At 47.0% G+C, this 19881-nt stretch overlaps 1 protein-coding gene across 1 annotated transcript in view; it reads left to right on the top strand.

The window, feature by feature from the left end:
- The window catches only part of LOC140355899 (nuclear receptor coactivator 2-like), a 55156-nt gene that overhangs the window by 21055 nt on the left and 14220 nt on the right, over positions 1 to 19881 (top strand). Inside the window, exons 3-11 of the mRNA XM_072440544.1 lie at positions 653 to 825; positions 1638 to 1741; positions 2231 to 2408; positions 2614 to 2847; positions 5015 to 5119; positions 7789 to 7929; positions 10825 to 10972; positions 11037 to 12066; positions 18227 to 18461. Coding sequence (XP_072296645.1) covers positions 653 to 825; positions 1638 to 1741; positions 2231 to 2408; positions 2614 to 2847; positions 5015 to 5119; positions 7789 to 7929; positions 10825 to 10972; positions 11037 to 12066; positions 18227 to 18461 — 2348 coding nt within the window. The remainder of the gene's footprint in view (positions 1 to 652; positions 826 to 1637; positions 1742 to 2230; positions 2409 to 2613; positions 2848 to 5014; positions 5120 to 7788; positions 7930 to 10824; positions 10973 to 11036; positions 12067 to 18226; positions 18462 to 19881) is intronic.

Here is a 19881-nt window from a genome sequence, read left to right as displayed (position 1 = left end):
AAAAGAGACAAATAGCAGAGAAACACAAAAGAATCATTCGTCTCCAAACTTTGACTTGATCTCGTGCTAAAGTGCTGTGTTTCCCCTGACGCTAACGACTATGTGGAGCCTTAGCAACACAAAGCTAGCAAAGCGCGTTAGCAACACAGAGCTAGCAAAGCATGTTAGCAACAGCTGTTTCCTATTTCTGGCCGCACGGCTCTCGCTTTGTCAAGAGTCACAATCTGATATTTCCAGGTCATAATGCGTCTGTCATTAGCGTTAGCATTAGCATTAGCATTAGCATGACATAAAGCCAGGTTCAAACGCGGCGTAGAGGCTTTAGCCACGCCCTTCACATGCAGAGAAGTCAAAGAAATGAGGCTTTTACGTTTTAAAAAACACTGTCTGATCTGAGCCCTTCTTCACCTCCTTTTCGCCTCCTTATTCACCTCCTTCTTCACCTTCTTCTTTGCCTCCTTCTTCACGTTGTTCTTCACCTCCTTCACCTCCTCCTTTACCTCCTTCTTCACCTCCTTCGCCTCATCCTTCACCTCCTTCACTGCCTTCTTCACCTCCTCCTTCACCTCATTCTTCGCCTCCTTCTGCACCTCCTTCTCCTGCACCTCCTCCTTCACCTCCTCCTTCTTGGCCTCCTTCTTCACCTCCTCAGTCCAAAGCGCAGCGCCGAGAGGAGGAACCGGGAGCAGGAGAACAAGTACATCGAGGAGCTCGCTGAGTTGATCTTCTTCAACATGAAGGACATGGACGACCTGAACGTGAAGCCGGACAAATGTGCCATTCTCAAGGAGACGGTCAAGCAGATCCGCCAGATCAAGGAGCGAGGTACGGTCAGGTCACTCACGGTCACTCACGGTCACTCACGGTCACTCACGGTCACTCACGGTCACTCGTCGTCACTTACAGCTGCTGCCGCACGCTCACTCATGGTCACTCAGAAAGAGAGAAAGAGAAAGACAGTAAATATATACACATATATACAGACAGTTCTACAACATCCAGAGACTTTAGGTCAGGATCTTATCCCCGGTGCCACTGAGGAGCCACTGAGGAGCCACTGAGGAGCCACTGAGGAGCCACTGAGGAGCCACTGAGGAGCCACTGAGGAGCCACTGAGGAGCCACTGAGGAGCCACTGAGGAGCCACAACCTGAGTTTTCAGGCTCTGCTTCCTCAGTCTCTGCTTCCTCAGTCTCTGCTTCCTCAGTCTCTGCTTCCTCTTCAGAAGACGTAACAGTGGGATTAAGGAGGTCCTCAGAGTCCTTCCACCGTCCGGCGACCTCCGGAGGTCAGGTCGAGGTCAGCAGGTCTCCCCCCGCACCGTAAACAGTGTTGAAGAAGCACTGCGTCCCCTTGGTTTGCCAGAATGTCTTTGAAGTCCTCCTCCATGGCCTCCACAAACTCCTCCACAAACTCCTCCACAAACTCCTCCACAAACTCCTCCCAGCTCCGGGTTTTTGCCTCTGTGACATCACAAGCTGCACCCGCCTGGCCTGTCGATACCTGTCAATGACCTCAGGAGTCCTACAGGCCAAAGAGGCCTGTGTTGTCAGGATTATTACTTGTTTCTGGTGTAATTTAGAGGGATTGTGTTCCTTGTTTACAGTCTGGTTGCTAGGTAACCCTGTTATGTTGCAGAGAAAGCCGCAGAGGTGGATGCAGAGGAGGTGCAGAAGGCCGACGTCTCGTCCACTGGACAAACGGTCATCGACAAAGACGCTCTGGGACCCATGATGCTCGAGGTATTCGACACAGCCCCGCCCATCGACACAGCCCCGCCCATCGACACAGCCCCGCCCATCGACACAGCCCCGCCCATCGAAACAGACTTAAACACAAGGGTTAGGAGGAGAGGAGGAGGAGGCACAAAATAACATGGCAGTTTTGACTGCGGCTCTGTAGACACTCCCTAAAACTATAACATAGTAGGACTGCCACTGGTCCTACAATGATATAGTATATTCCAGGATTTTGAAACAGGGATGGGCAGAGGGGTTCAGGGGGTCAGGGGTTCAGGGGGTCAGGGGGTCCACACCCTGGAAAATGTGAAAATAACACATCCCATTTCCAGTCATTTGGTGCTTTTTTAAGGGTTTCTTGCAAGTCGGGGTGTAAGAAAGAACTGAGCAGAATGCACTCATAACAAATCAGACAGACAAGGGTGGCACCCCAGGCCACCCCTCTGATGTGCCCCTGGACGGTCCCCTTGGCTCACTTCTGTTCTGTGTCAGGCTCTGGACGGGTTTTTCTTCGTGGTCAACATGGAGGGGAACATCGTGTTTGTGTCGGAGAACGTGAGTCAGTACCTGCACTACCAGCAGGAGGCGCTGATGGGCTCCAGTGTCTACAGCGTCCTACATGTGGGGGACCACGCCGAGTTTGTGAGGAACCTGCTGCCCAAGAGTCTGGGTGAGTCCCTTTAACTCCGTGTGAGTCCCTTTAACTCCGGATGAGTCCCTTTAACTCCGGATGAGGCCCTTTAACTCCGGGTGAGGCCCTTTAACTCCGGGTGAGGCCCTTTAACTCCGGGTGAGGCCCTTTAACTCCGGGTGAGGCCCTTTAACTCCGGGTGAGGCCCTTTAACTCTAAAGGGGTCTGTGTTTCCTGTGGTCAGTGAGTCACCGCTGCAGCGAGTCGTCCAGTCGTAACAGCCGCACGTTCACCTGTCGAATGCTGATCAACCCTCAGTGCGACGTGGCCTCTGCACCTGCCACACCCGCCCCGGACTCCCAGGACCCCCAGGAGCCTCCGCACCAGCAGGAGGCGCCGGACTCGGGGCCGCAGAAGTACGAGAGCATGCAGTGCTTCACCGTGTCCGAGCCTCAGTCCATCAAAGAGGAAGGAGAAGGTACTTTATATATGCAGTAAATATATATCATACTTTATATATATCATACTTTATATATGCAGTAAATATATATCATACTTTATACATATCATACTTTATATATGCAGTAAATATATATCATACTTTATATATATCATACTTTATATATGCAGTAAATATATATCATACTTTATACATATCATACTTTATATATGCAGTAAATATATATCATACTTTATATATATCATACTTTATATATGCAGTAAATATATATCATACTTTATACATATCATACTTTATATATGCAGTAAATATATATCATACTTTATATATGCAGTAAATATATATCATACTTTATACATATCATACTTTATATATATCATACTTTATATATGCAGTAAATATATATCATACTTTATATATGCAGTAAATATATATCATACTTTATATATATCATACTTTATATATGCAGTAAATATATATCATACTTTACATATGCAGTAAATATATATCATACTTTATATATATCATACTTTATATATGCAGTAAATATATATCATACTTTATATATGCAGTAAATATATATCATACTTTACATATGCAGTAAATATATATCATACTTTATATATATCATACTTTACATATGCAGTAAATATATATCATACTTTATATATGCAGTAAATATATATCATACTTTATATATATCATACTTTACATATGCAGTAAATATATATCATACTTTATATATATCATACTTTACATATGCAGTAAATATATATCATACTTTATATATATCATACTTTACATATGCAGTAAATATATATCATACTTTATATATATCATACTTTACATATGCAGTAAATATATATCATACTTTATATATATCATACTTTACATATGCAGTAAATATATATCATACTTTATATATATCATACTTTACATATGCAGTAAATATATATCATACTTTATATATATCATACTTTACATATGCAGTAAATATATATCATACTTTATACATATCATACTTTACATATGCAGTAAATATATATCATACTTTATATATGCAGTAAATATATATCATACTTTATATATGCAGTAAATATATATCATACTTTACATATGCAGTAAATATATATCATACTTTATATATATCATACTTTACATATGCAGTAAATATATATCATACTTTATATATGCAGTAAATATATATCATACTTTATATATATCATACTTTACATATGCAGTAAATATATATCATACTTTATATATATCATACTTTACATATGCAGTAAATATATATCATACTTTATATATATCATACTTTACATATGCAGTAAATATATATCATACTTTATATATATCATACTTTACATATGCAGTAAATATATATCATACTTTATATATATCATACTTTACATATGCAGTAAATATATATCATACTTTATATATATCATACTTTACATATGCAGTAAATATATATCATACTTTATACATATCATACTTTACATATGCAGTAAATATATATCATACTTTATATATGCAGTAAATATATATCATACTTTATATATATCATACTTTACATATGCAGTAAATATATATCATACTTTATATATATCATACTTTACATATGCAGTAAATATATATCATACTTTATATATATCATACTTTACATATGCAGTAAATATATATCATACTTTATATATATCATACTTTACATATGCAGTAAATATATATCATACTTTATACATATCATACTTTACATATGCAGTAAATATATATCATACTTTATATATGCAGTAAATATATATCATACTTTATACATATCATACTTTACATATGCAGTAAATATATATCATACTTTACATATGCAGTAAATATATATCATACTTTACATATGCAGTAAATATATATCATACTTTATACATATCATACTTTACATATGCAGTAAATATATATCATACTTTATATATGCAGTAAATATATATCATACTTTATATATATCATATTTTATTGCTAGTTGTTGCTAGTTGACTGACGGTGGTGAAAAGTTCTCTGTGAGGAAATGAGGAAAGTGAGTCACGTTTGGAACGCTACAAAATATTTAAACACATTTTTTAGTACAAAGTCGGTCAAATTGTAAATTTTCAAATGAATTCTGTAAAACGACTTTGACATTTTGACATTTCAGATTTCCAGTCGTGTCTGATCTGTGTCGCACGAAGAGTTCCTCCCGTCAAAGAACGAGCAGTGACCTCCACCTACGAGAACTTCACCACCAGACAAGACCTGCAAGGTACCAGGCCACTCCCACTGGACACTCCCACTGGACACTCCCACTGGACACACCCACTGGACACACCCACTGGACACTCCCACTGGACACTCCCACTGGACACACCCACTGGACACACCCACTGGACACACCCACTGGACACACCCACTGGACACTCCCACTGGACACACCCACTGGACACTCCCACTGGACACACCCACTGGACACTCCCACTGGACACACCCACTGGACACACCCACTGGACACACCCACTGGACACACCCACTGGACACACCCACTGGACACAGACTGGACACAGACTGGACATAAGCTGGACATAAGCTGGACATAAGCTGGACATAAGCTGGACACGGACTGGACACGGACTGGACACGGACTGGACACAGACTGGACACAGACTGGACATAAGCTGGACATAAGCTGGACACGGACTGGACACGGACTGGACACGGACTGGACACAGACTGGACATAAGCTGGACATAGGCTGGACACAGGCTGGACTAGGGATGCATGCCTAAACCCACGTTTAGGTTCAAGTCCGGATTCGAATCCAGAGGTTCAGGTTCAGGTCCGGACCTAATGAGTCCGGACCTGAACTCATACCATATTTACATATTGTTATAACAACATAACACAAGACACTTGAACAAGGACGACTATCAAACACAAGGCTTAACTGTAGACTGAAATAAACTCAATTGATCTGGTTTATTCACTGTTTTTAACAGAAGTTACAACTTACAAATCACGAGCTACGAGCTACGAGCTACGAGCTAACACGCATCATGTGTTTTACTAGAGGAACAAGAGCATGTTGAGTATTGGTATTGGAGCAGCTTTTTCAGCCGATACTGTGTGTGTAAGTGTGTTACTGGTGTGTAAGTGTGTTACTGGTGTGTAAGTGTGTTACTGGTTTGTAAGTGTGTTACTGGTGTGTAAGTGTGTTACTGGTTTGTAAGTGTGTTACTGGTTTGTAAGTGTGTTACTGGTGTGTAAGTGTGTTACTGGTGTGTAAGTGTGTTACTGGTGTGTAAGTGTGTTACTGGTGTGTAAGTGTGTTACTGGTTTGTAAGTGTGTTACTAGTGTGTAAGTGTGTTACTAGTGTGTAAGTGTGTTACTGGTGTGTAAGTGTGTTACTGGTGTGTAAGTGTGTTACTGGTGTGTAAGTGTGTTACTGGTGTGTAAGTGTGTTACTGGTGTGTAAGCGTGTTACTGGTGTGTAAGCGTGTTACTGGTGTGTAAGCGTGTTACTGGTTTGTAAGTGTGTTACTGGTTTGTAAGTGTGTTACTGGTTTGTAAGTGTGTTACTGGTGTGTAAGTGTGTTACTGGTGTGTAAGCGTGTTACTGGTGTGTAAGCGTGTTACTGGTTTGTAAGTGTGTTACTAGTGTGTAAGTGTGTTACTGGTGTGTAAGCGTGTTACTGGTTTGTAAGTGTGTTACTGGTGTGTAAGTGTGTTACTGGTGTGTAAGTGTGTTACTGGTGTGTAAGTGTGTTACTGGTGTGTAAGTGTGTTACTGGTGTGTAAGTGTGTTACTGGTGTGTAAGTGTGTTACTGGTGTGTAAGTGTGTTACTGGTTTGTAAGTGTGTTACTGGTGTGTAAGTGTGTTACTGGTGTGTAAGCGTGTTACTGGTGTGTAAGCGTGTTACTGGTGTGTAAGCGTGTTACTGGTTTGTAAGTGTGTTACTGGTTTGTAAGTGTGTTACTGGTTTGACTGGGCTGTTCCCACACCTGAAGTTTAAAATGCTTTAGATACATTTCCACTCTTTAATTTTGCAGATCCATTGGCATCAAAGTCATGTAAAAACCTTCAAAAACTGTCAACTCGAACCACTATAAATCAACTTATCAGTATCAAAAATAGAATATGAAAATATTTGACACTACACACAATACATCATATTAACAGCATTAAACACAAGACCATATTTAACAACTGTAGAATACAAATACTATTATAAAATATAAGCTCCAATGAATGAATCCAGCAATTAAACAATATTACTTTGACTTAGTATTTACTTAGATGTATAAATATGTATATTGCACATTAACCCACCGAAATAAATGCTACATCATAACACAGTTATTTTATTCATATTGTAGCATCTCTAGTGCGCGTGCGTGTGGTCTCTGGGGCGGAGCTAAGAGCGGCTCAGGAGACCAGGTAGTTTTTGATGTTCCTGTTCCATCGCCATGGTTACGGCCAACAGTAACCAACTCTGTTCAAGAAATAAAGTGACAACTTGTGACACTAAACCAGCATCACTGACCTGAGCGAGAAATTACAATATTTACACCCAAACCAAAGCACAACCGGCTCCTTTAACAAGCGTCAAACTAACTCACGGAGCGGCACAAGCGGCACAAGCGGCACAAGCGGCGGCTTAAGACGATTCAATGAAGCCAGCGATCTTCTCGAAGGTTCCGTCTCTCGCGTCTTTAAACTCATTGCGCCGGCTTCAACTTCTGCCGCGGGGAAGACGTAAAGGATATAGAATGTGAGTGGTCGATTTTTAATGAGTCCAGAACCGAATCACCGGGTTTCGTTTTTTTTGGACCTGAACCGAAACGTTTTTACAAGTCCAGATCCGGTCCCTCGTAGTGGGACACATCCCTAGGCTGGACCCTCTGACCGTGTCTCTGGTTTGTGTTGTTGGACCAGGAAAGATCACGTCGTTGGACACGAGTCTGCTCCGCGCCTCCATGAAGCCGGGATGGGAAGATCTGGTACGACGCTGCATCCAACGCTTCCACCTGCAGAAGGACGGAGAGACGTCCTACGCCAAGAGGCACCAGCAAGAAGGTGAGAACCATGAACACACGTGCAAGAAGGTGAGAACCATGAACTCACCAGCAAGAAGGTGAGAACCATGAACACACCAGCAAGAAGGTGAGAACCATGAACTCACCAGCAAGAAGGTGAGAACCATGAACTCACCAGCAAGAAGGTGAGAACCATGAACTCACCAGCAAGAAGGTGAGAACCATGAACACACCAGCAAGAAGGTGAGAACCATGAACACACCAGCAAGAAGGTGAGAACCATGAACTCACCAGCAAGAAGGTGAGAACCATGAACTCACCAGCAAGAAGGTGAGAACCATGAACTCACCAGCAAGAAGGTGAGAACCATGAACACACCACGCACCAGCAAGAAGGTGAGAACCATGAACACACCAGCAAGAAGGTGAGAACCATGAACTCACCAGCAAGAAGGTGAGAACCATGAACTCACCAGCAAGAAGGTGAGAACCATGAACACACCAGCAAGAAGGTGAGAACCATGAACTCACCAGCAAGAAGGTGAGAACCATGAACACACCAGCAAGAAGGTGAGAACCATGAACTCACCAGCAAGAAGGTGAGAACCATGAACACACCAGCAAGAAGGTGAGAACCATGAACACACCAGCAAGAAGGTGAGAACCATGAACTCACCAGCAAGAAGGTGAGAACCATGAACTCACCAGCAAGAAGGTGAGAACCATGAACTCACCAGCAAGAAGGTGAGAACCATGAACACACCACGCACCAGCAAGAAGGTGAGAACCATGAACACACCAGCAAGAAGGTGAGAACCATGAACTCACCAGCAAGAAGGTGAGAACCATGAACTCACCAGCAAGAAGGTGAGAACCATGAACGCACCAGCAAGAAGGTGAGAACCATGATCGCACCAGCAAGAAGCTGAGAACCATGAACGCACCAGCAAGAAGGTGAGAACCATGAACACACCAGCAAGAAGGTGAGAACCATGAACTCACCAGCAAGAAGGTGAGAACCATGAACACACCACGAACCATTAAGAAGGTGAGAACCATGAACACACCAGCAAGAAGGTGAGAACCATGAACTCACCAGCAAGAAGGTGAGAACCATGAACTTACCAGCAAGAAGGTGAGAACCATGAACTCACCAGCAAGAAGGTGAGAACCATGATCGCACCAGCAAGAAGCTGAGAACCATGATCGCACCAGCAAGAAGGTGAGAACCATGATCGCACCAGCAAGAAGGTGAGAACCATGATCGCACCAGCAAGAAGGTGAGAACCATGATCGCACCAGCAAGAAGGTGAGAACCATGATCGCACCAGCAAGAAGGTGAGAACCATGATCGCACCAGCAAGAAGGTGAGAACCATGAACACACCAGCAAGAAGGTGAGAACCATGAACGCACCAGCAAGAAGGTGAGAACCATGAACACACCAGCAAGAAGGTGAGAACCATGAACACACCAGCAAGAAGGTGAGAACCATGAACTCACCAGCAAGAAGGTGAGAACCATGAACTCACCAGCAGGAAGGTGAGAACCATGATCACACCAGCAAGAAGGTGAGAACCATGAACTCACCAGCAAGAAGGTGAGAACCATGAACTCACCAGCAAGAAGGTGAGAACCATGAACACACCACGCACCAGCAAGAAGGTGAGAACCATGAACACACCAGCAAGAAGGTGAGAACCATGAACTCACCAGCAAGAAGGTGAGAACCATGAACTCACCAGCAAGAAGGTGAGAACCATGAACTCACCAGCAAGAAGGTGAGAACCATGAACGCACCAGCAAGAAGGTGAGAACCATGAACTCACCAGCAAGACGGTGAGAACTATGAACTCACCAGCAAGAAGGTGAGAACCATGAACTCACCAGCAAGAAGGTGAGAACCATGAACTCACCAGCAAGAAGGTGAGAACCATGAACGCACCAGCAAGAAGGTGAGAACCATGAACTCACCAGCAAGAAGGTGAGAACCATGAACACACCACGCACCAGCAAGAAGGTGAGAACCATGATCACACCAGCAAGAAGGTGAGAACCATGAACTCACCAGCAAGAAGGTGAGAACCATGAACTCACCAGCAAGAAGGTGAGAACCATGAACACCCCAGCAAGAAGGTGAGAACCATGATCACACCAGCAAGAAGGTGAGAACCATGATCGCACCAGCAAGAAGGTGAGAACCATGAACGCACCAGCAAGAAGGTGAGAACCATGAACTCACCAGCAAGAAGGTGAACTCACCAGCAAGAAGGTGAGAACCATGAACACACCACGCATCAGCAAGAAGGTGAGAACCATGAACACACCAGCAAGAAGGTCCAGCAAGAAGGTGAGAACCATGAACACCCCAGCAAGAAGGTGAGAACCATGAACACCCCAGCAAGAAGGTGAGAACCATGAACTCACCAGCAAGAAGGTGAGAACCATGAACTCACCAGCAAGAAGGTGAGAACCATGAACTCACCAGCAAGAAGGTGAGAACCATGAACTCACCAGCAAGAAGGTGAGAACCATGAACTCACCAGCAAGAAGGTGAAAACCATGAACACACCACGCACCAGCAAGAAGGTGAGAACCATGATCACACCAGCAAGAAGGTGAGAACCATGAACCCACCAGCAAGAAGGTGAGAACCATGATCACACCAGCAAGAAGGTGAGAACCATGAACTCACCAGCAAGAAGGTGAGAACCATGAACTCACCAGCAAGAAGGTGAGACCCATACAAGAAAAACACAACCGTTATGAGCATGATTATTTTGCTAATAGTCCAGCGATACATGGTGTCATCTTTATAACATGTATTCGCCGCAATGACCTGGTTCCAACCCTTGACTTTTGGATTGATGGTTGTCTCGCCCAGCTCTCACAGTCATCTCTGAGGTAAACCCTGGTTTGCCTGTGTTCCCTCTGCAGTCCTGCGGAGCGGCCACGCCCTCAGCCCCCTGTACCGCTTCGTCCTCGCCGATGGTACCGTCGTCTCCGCCCACACCAAGAGCAAACTGGTGCGAAACCCCGCCTCCAACGAGCCGCAGCTCTACATGTCGCTGCACGTGCTGCAGAGGTAACGCCCACTTTAGAGTTTAGAGTCTCAACGATGGAGTCGTCTTATGTTTTTGTGTTTCCAGGGAGAAGAACATGCCTGAGCTCACCCCCGACACGCCGGCGCCCCCCGCTGTCACGCCCAAGCCCGCGTCCCCCCTGAGCTTGCCTGCCGCCTCCGCGCTCTCTCCTGAACCCGGGGCCGTTTCCTCCGCCCCGCACCCCGGCTCGTGCTCCTCCCCCGGGGATCGCTCCTCCCCCGGGGGCCTCTCCTCCCCCGGTGGCCGCTCCTCCGTCTCGCCGCCTCCCCCGTCTCTGGGCAGCCCGTACGTCTCCTCCGCCGCTCACGCCTCGGTGAGCTCGCCCGCGACGCACCGGAAGAGCCCCGGTTTGGTCGCGGGCAGCGGCTGTAGCTCGCCGCGCCTTAGCCGGAGCAGCTCGCCGCAGCAGTCGCCATCCTCCGTCGGCAGCGCGTCGAGGACCAAAGCGAAGTCGGCGTCGCAAAGCCCCCCGAACATCACCAAGTCGAGTTCGGACGCCGACCCTTTTGGCGAATCGAGCGACGAGCAATCGAAAGAGGATGCAGACGGCGGCTTGGACGAGCTCGTGGACATCCCGAAGCAGCTCCTGAACTCCAAAAGCCACACCAAGCTCCTGCAGCTCCTCACCAACAGTAAACTGGACGCCACGGACCCGTGTTCGCCTGGCGACGACTCGAGTAAAGACAGCGAGATGGGACCGGGCGGAGCGGGACAGGGCAACGCCTCGTCCTCGTCCCTGAAGGAAAAACACAAAATCCTGCACCGGCTGCTCCAGAACAGCTCGTCGCCCGTGGAGCTGGCGAAGCTGACGGCCGAGGCCACGGGGAAAGAGAGCGCGGCGTCGGCGGCGGCAGATTCAAGCGAGCAAACGGGAGCGGACGGCGAGCGGAGGCAGGAGCAGCCGGGAAGCCCCAAGAAGAAGGACAACGCTCTGTTGCGCTACCTGCTGGACAGAGACGACAACGGCATCCTGGACAAGGCCCTGAAGATGGAGTCGAACGACGGGCCCAAGCTGAAGCAGGAGCGACAGGAGCAGCAGGAGCGTCAGGAGCAGGGCTTCGTCGTGGGCCCACAGGTGAGAGAACGTTTATAGAAAATCCCAGTGTCGCAGCAAAACGAGCTTTACACATTTCACATGAACGACTTTTAAACGATTGTGTTTTAGTCATTATTAGGCCCGAGCGCCACAAGCTGGCGAGAGGCCTATTAGTCCCGTAAGGCCGTGCGAAGCACGGCTGTGAAAATCGAGCGCGGAGCAAAATCGAGCGCGGAGCGCTCGTCCACTTCCAAACACTCCCTTAACGCACTCCTCCACTCATGCACGCCCCGTGCAGACTAATTAGTAGTAGGAAAATGGAACAATTGCCCGTTTACAACGGTAATGGTAAACGTGCAAACGGTAAACGTGCAAAAGTTCGCACTAAACGAGCGCTTTACATTGGGATGACGACCGCAAAGCGGTCGTCATCCCCATATAAAGCACTCATTTGCCCTAAGTAGCTCACGAATACGTTCCCCATCTCTTGCATGTTCCGTGCATATAAGCATGTAATGCAAAAATGTAACATTATTACTGTTTAGAGGGCCAAAAACACAAAGTGGGCGGAGCCCATTCAAAATTAACGAAAGTACCCGTCAGTGACCAGGGACCCACACCATGAGGTAGGAAAGCGCAAGCGCTTTCCGAAAATGTATAGTTTATGATATTTGAAAAATGGGAAACATTGTTTTCGCATCGGAATATTATTCTTTCTTCTTCTTCTTCTTCTTCTTCTTCTTCTTCTCGGGACCAACCCCCCTATTTTTCATCCAGTGAACATTGACGAAAAGTCACAAAAATTTGCACACCTCTAAAAATCATGCCTCTCTACATTCTGGCTATTTCCCTTTTCTAAAATAAAAAATTGGCGCGTCAGCGCCCCCAAATGTATCAAAAATGCATTGAGAGATGGGAAATGAGCCAAAAAAAATCTGATCGTAGAATCATGAAATTTGGCGCAGAGGTAGATGGTGACAAGAGAAGTAAAAAATATTATTACGGCAACGCCGTCCGCCCAACTAAATGTCGGCCATATTGGTTCAAAAATGGCTAAGCATGACATTTTCCAAATGTCGTACTTTTACGAACTCCTCTCAGGGCGTTGGCTCTAAAAAGCTGAAATTTGGTGAAAATGGTTCTGAGGAGTGGGACATCAAAAGTTATTCAAATTACATTGACCCTGTCACGGTCTCTGAGCGGCGAAGCTGCAAACTGTAGCTAGAATTTCAGAAATCTCCCAAATTTAACATTTCTGCCGTTTGCGCAGATAAAGTCCGAATTGCGTCAAATTAGAATCAGTTGTTAATCTCTTTGCCCTAAACCAACTTGAAGTGAAATAAATTAATTTGGCGCTACAGCGCCCCCTACAGATTTTATATGGAGGTTAAATGTTTAGTTTTGCAAAATTATCTGAAATTTGACACACAACTCAATTTTAGCATCCCCATCAAAAAAGTCAATGAGACCCATGTCATAATTGTTATGGTTTTGCCGTAGCGATGACCAAAACCTCCCATGTTATTCCAATGGGGAAATCGCCAGAACATGTTTACACTTTAGACTTTCACAAACTCCTCCCCCTCAGGGCGTCAGCCCTATTAACCTGAAATTTGGTGGGACTCATCTTCAGGGGTGGACCATCAAAAGGTATCCACATTTTTATTCAAAAAGTCACGGTCTCTGTGCGGCAAAGCCGCACATTTTGCCAAGAATTCAAAATAAAATGTCTTTTTGATGGTAAAACAAAGGGGAGAAGATGTGACAGCATCACAGATTCAGCAGTAGGCGTAATAAAAGGACCATTGGGGCGCGTTAGCGCCCCCTCCTCTTGCAGCGAGGGCCGATCATTGCCGCTTGCGGCTTTAATTGTGGTTATTATCAGGAAACAGACGATATTTTATGACGTGAAACGCCAACTTTAAAAAATAGAAGAACAAATAAAACTGGTTTATGTAAATATTAGACATATTCGCTGTTTTTATGATTAAAATGTGTTTCATATTAACTTAAAATAGTGACATAGAGAGAACATGCATCACATGTATCGAGTCCTGATGGATTCAGCCAGATGCCCCGACATCAGTGCAGACGGTTCTCCTGATGAACTTCAGTCGATGAAGGTTTAGCCTCTCCCTCCCTCCCTCCTTCTCTCTCTCCCTCTCTCTCTCTGTTTCTATGTGAGCTGTGACTCTGGTGTATTTTTAGCTGTAGTTCATCAGTCTAATGACCAGAGGAAGAGAGCTTCTCCTGTCAACACACTCAGACCATTAACACGCATGAACCACACGCAACACGACACCACGCTAACAACACGCTAACAACAAGCTAACAATATGACACCAAACTAACACCATGCTAACACCACGCTAACAATATTACAAGGCAACCCTTACAACACAACACAATGCTAACAAAACAACGCAACACAAACAAGGCATCACAACGCTAACAACGCAACATTACCGTTGTAAACGGGCGAAGCCCGTGCAAAAAACGAGTGTGCACTAAACGAGCGATCTTCATCCCCATATAAAGCGCTCGTTTGCGCTAAGTAGCTCACGAATACGTTCCCCATCTCTTGCATGTTCCGTGCATATAAGCATGTAATGCAAAAATGTAACATTATTACTGTTTAGAGGGCCAAAAACACAAAGTGGGCGGAGCCCACTCAAAATTAACGAAAGTACCCGTCAGTGACCAGGGACCCACACCATGAGGTAGGAAAGCACGAGCGCTTTCCGAAAATGTATAGTTTATGATGTAAGAATGTACCAAAAATGCATTGAGAGATAGGATATGACAAAAACAAAGTCTGATCGTAGAATCATGAAATTTGGCGCAGAGGTAGATGGTGACAAGAGAAGTAAAAAATATTATTATGGCAATACCGTCCGCCCAACCAAATGTCGGCCATATTGGATCAAAAATGGCTAAGCATGACTCGGGAGTTTTCCAAACGTCGTACTTTTATGAACTCCTCCCAGGACGTTGGCCCTAAAAAGCTGAAATTTGGTGAAAATGGTGCTGAGGAGTGGGACATCAAAAGTTATCCAAATTACATTGACCCTGTCACGGTCTCTGAGCGGCGAAGCCACAAACTGTAGCTTGAATTTCAGAAATTTCCCAAATTGTAAATTTGCTGCCGTTTGCGTAGATAAAGTCCGAATAGCGTCAAATTAGAATCAGTCGTTAAACTTTTTGCCCTAAACCTACCTGAAGTTAAATAAATTAATTTGGCGTGACAGCGCCCCCTACATAGTGAAATAAAATTTTATATGGAGGGTAAAATGTTTAGTTTTGCGAAATTTTACAAAACTTGGCACAAAATTCAATTTTGGCATCCCAATCAAAAAAGTCAAAGAGAACCATGTCATATTTGTTACGGCGTAGCCGTAGCGATGACAGAAACCTCTCATGTTATTCCAATGGGGAAATCGCCAGAACATGTTTACACTTTAGACTTTCACAAACTCCTCCCAGGGCGTTAGCCCTATTAACGTGAAATTTGGTGAGACTCATTTTCAGGGGTGAACCGTCAAAAGTTATTACATTCTTTATTCTTAGAGTCATGGTCTCTGTGCGGCAAAGCCACACATTTTGCCAAGAATTTAAAATGAAATTGCTTTTGGATCAAAATGTATCAAATTTTGCACAAAATTCTAGTGGGCCATCAAAGGTTATCAACATTTTGATTCTAAGAGTCATGGACTTTGTGCGGCGGAGCTGCAAACTTTTCCCTTCATATGTAAAGCAAAGGGAAGAAGACGCGATAGCGTCACAGATTCAGCAGTAGGTGTAATAAAAGGAAAATTGGGGCACGTTAGCGCCCCCTCCTCTTGCGGCGGCGTGGCGAGGGCCAATCATCGCCGCTTGCGGCTATATTTTTATTTTATTTGAATGAATGAATGATTTCTTTTTGCATAAACACAAACAGATTGTGACTCAAGTTCTTTCCCTCAGACTTATGGCACCTGAAGAAAACCAACATTGTTAATTCATATTCATCCATCTTCTTCCTCTTATCCGGGGCCGAGTCGTGGGGGCAGCAGTCTGAGCAGGGACTCCCAGACTTCCTCCTCCCCAGACACTTCTTCCAACTCCTCCGGGGGGATCCCGAGGCGTTCCCAGGCCAGCCCAGACGCATAGTCCCTCCAGCATGTCCTGGGTCTTCCCCGGGGTCTCTTCCCGGTGGGACATGCCCGAAGCACCTCCCCAGGGAGGAGCCCAGGAGGAGCAGTGGCTCTACTCCGAGCTCCCCTCGTGTGACTGAGCTCCTCACCCTATCTCCTAAGGGAGCGCCCAGCCACCCGGTGGAGGAAACTCATTTCGACCGCTTGTATCCGCAATCTTGTCCTTTCAGTCATTACCCAAAACTCATGACCATAGGTGAGGTCAGAACGTAGACGATCGGTAAATCGAGAGCTTTGTGTTTGGACTCAGCTCCTTCTTCACCACAACAGTCGATGCAGCGACTGCACCGATCCCACTGTCAATCTCACGCTCCATCCTTCCCTCACTCGTTAACAAGACCCCGAGATACTTGAACTCCTCCACTTGGGACAAGGACTCCCCACCCACCTGAAGAGGACAAGGACCCCCCACCCACCTGAAGAGGACAAGGACTCCCCACCCACCTGAAGAGGGCAAGACACATTTTTCCGGTTGAGAATCATGGCCTCGGATTTGGAGCTGATTCTCATCCCAGACGCTTCACACTCTACTCAAACCGTCCCAGTGCAGCTGCAGGTCCGGGTTTGATGGAGCCATCAGGACAACATCGTCTGCAAACAGCAGAGATGAGATCCTGTGGTCCCCAAACCGGACACCCTCCGACCCCTGACCACACCCTCCGACCTTTGACTGCGCCTAGAAATTCTGTCCATAAAAACTATGAACAGAACCGGTGACAAAACATAGCCCTGAGGAGTCCCTCACTGGGAGCAGGTCTGACTTACTGCAGTGAACACAGCTCCTGCTTCAGTCAGACAGGGACCGGACAGCCCTGAGCAAAAGGCCCCGGACCCCGTACTCGCGGAGCACCCCCCAAAGAACACCCAGAGGGACACGGTCGAAAGCCTTCTCCAGATCCAAAACTGGGCAAACTCCCATGAACCCTCGAGCACCCGATGGAGAGTCTAGAGCTGGTCCAGTGCTCCACGACCAGGACAAAAACCACTCTGCTCCTCCTGAATCCGAGGTTCCTTTATCGGTTGAAGTCCCCCAGTAGAACAACGGAGTCCCCGGTCGATGCACTGTCCAGTACCCCTCCCAAGGACTCCAAGAAGTCCGGGTACTCTGCACTATTGTTCGGTGAGAGGTGAGAGATCTGTCCCCCACCCGAAGGCGTAGGGACGCGACCCTCTCGTCCCCCGCGTAAACTCCAACACGTGGCGGCTGAGTGGCTATAAGCCCACACCAGCCCCGCCCACACCAGCCCCGCCTCTCCCCGCGGGCAACACCAGAGAAGTGGAGCATCCAGCCCCTCTCAAGGAGATGGGTTCCAGAGCCCAAACTGTGCGTGGAGGTGAGGCTGACTATATCTAGTCGATACCGCTCAACCTCCCGCACAAGCTCAGGCTCTTTCCCCCCCAGCGAGGTGACATTCCGTGTCCCCAGAGTTAGTCTCTGTGTCCTGAGATCTGGTCGTCGAGGCCCCTGCCGTCAACTGCCGCCCAGATCTTTCTGCACTGGCCCCTTATGGATCCTCCTGCGGGTGGTGGGCCCACGGGAGGGTGGCCCCACGCCGCTCTTTTGGGCGGTGCCCAGCCGGGCCCCTTGGGTAAAGACCCAGCCACCAAGCGTTCGCCATCGAGCACCCATCCCAGGCCTGGCTCCAGGATGGGGCCGCGGTGACACCGATCCGGGCGACGTAACTGGCCTTGATCTTTTACTTATTCATATTCATGTAATAAATAAATAAATACATCTTTGAAAAGCAGTGGGTGAAAGTATAAGCTCCTTTAGCCCCACCCCTTTTCCCCATGGTTCAGAAACACGTTTTCTTCACATTTCCTTATCATTTGATCAGAACATTTTTTACTACATTATTAATTTACTCATTGTTCAATACATTATTAGTAGCACATTTTCCCCCTTCTTGTATTATGTAACGTCTCCATCACTCTGGTGTCTCGTAGGCTTGAGCTTTCATCATTCTAGATGTGCAGTTTGTCTGATGTTTTGGCTCTTTGTCCAGGCGAGTGAGCTGGAGGAGCTTCTGGAGGACCTCCAGAGCAGCAGCACGCAGCAGATGGCTTTCCCCGGTGGACCTCAGCCTCGAGCCTCTGCCTCCTCTGCCTCCTCTGCCTCCTCGCTGTCCTCACTGTCCTCACTGTCCTCGCTCTCCTCTGTCTCTGGAGCTTCTGCTGAACTCCTGCACCTGAACAACTCGTCAGGGCAGCACCGCGCCTTTCCTCCCATCAGCCCTGCAGGTAACACAGCCACGCACCAGGGACACTTGTCTCCCCTCACACTTGTCTCATACTTGTCTCATACTTGTCTCACACTTGTGCACAGACGTGTGCAGCGGCAGATAGCGCGCTGACATCTAGGGACGGTCAAACATGGGAAAGAATCAATCTAAAAGTGATTTGTCCATCCCGGAGACGCCTGTCACTATGGCAACATCAAATACATATGGGAAAGAGTATTTGCCAATGTGGGCCATTGTGGGCCAATAGATTTGGTTTTCCATCTAGTGAAACACTCATTACCGCGCGCCAAAGACCTCAACAGCTTCAGGCCGGTGGCTCTCTCGTCACATCTGATGAAGACACTGGAGCGGCTGGTCCTGGACCACCTCCGCTCCACCGTGAGCTCAGCCATGGACCCGCTGCAGTTTGCATATCGGTCTGGCATCGGAGTGGAGGACGCCGTCATCTCCCTGCTGCACCGCTCTCTCTCTCACCTGGAAAAGCCTGGCAGCTCTGTGAGGATCCTGTTCTTTTATCTTTCCAGCGCCTTCAACACCATCCAGCCGCTGCTCCTGAGGGACAAGCTGGAGACGGCTGGTGTGGAGTATGACCTGGCAGAGTGGATCCTGGACTACCTCACAGACCGACCCCAGTTTGTGAGAGCACGGGACTGTGTGTCTGACACTCGGACCTGCAGTGTGGGGGCGCCCCGGGGCACTGTCCTCGCACCCTTTCTCTTCACCCTTTACACTGCAGACTTCAGATACGACACAGACAGCTGTGTCCTGCAGAAGTTCTCTGACGACTCTGCCATCATCGGACTCATCACGGACGATGATGTGGAGGACAGAGGACTGGCGCAGGACTTTGTGGACTGGTGTCAGCGGAACCACCTCCTCATCAACGCGGGGAAGACCAAGGAGATGGTGGTGGACTTCCACAGAGGCCACGCCCCCCTCACCAGAGAACATCCAGGGACGGGACATTGAGAGAGTGACTCATACAAGGACCTGGTGTTTCATCTGAACCACAAACTGGACTGGACTCATAACACAGACGCACTGTACAGGAAGAGCCAGAGTCGGCTCTACCTCCTGAGGAGACTCAGGTCTTTTGGAGTGACAGGGCCGCTCCTGACAGGGCCGCTCCTGACAGGGCCGCTCCTGACAGGGCCGCTCCTGACAGGGCCACTCCTGACAGGGCCACTCCTGAAGACCTTCTCTGACTCTGTGGTGCATCAGCTCCTGTAGGTGTGGTCATCACAGAGAGGGAGAGGAAGAAGCTGGACAAAGCTCCGTCCTGGGCTGTCCTCTGGACTCGGTGCAGGAGGTGGGGGACAGAAGGGTCCTGGCTAAACTCACATCTATGCTGGACCATGAGTGTCGCCCCCTGCAGGACACTCTGCCCCCTGCAGGACACTCTGTCCACTCTTCACTCT

The sequence above is a fragment of the Eucyclogobius newberryi genome, unplaced genomic scaffold, assembly GCF_026437365.1.
Source record: "Eucyclogobius newberryi isolate DKJ021-1_F unplaced genomic scaffold, fEucNew1.0.hap1 SCAF_12, whole genome shotgun sequence".
Classification (NCBI taxonomy): Eukaryota; Metazoa; Chordata; class Actinopteri; order Gobiiformes; family Gobiidae; genus Eucyclogobius; species Eucyclogobius newberryi.
Note: the sequence above shows the minus strand (reverse complement) of the source record. Positions and strands in the feature narration are given on the sequence as shown.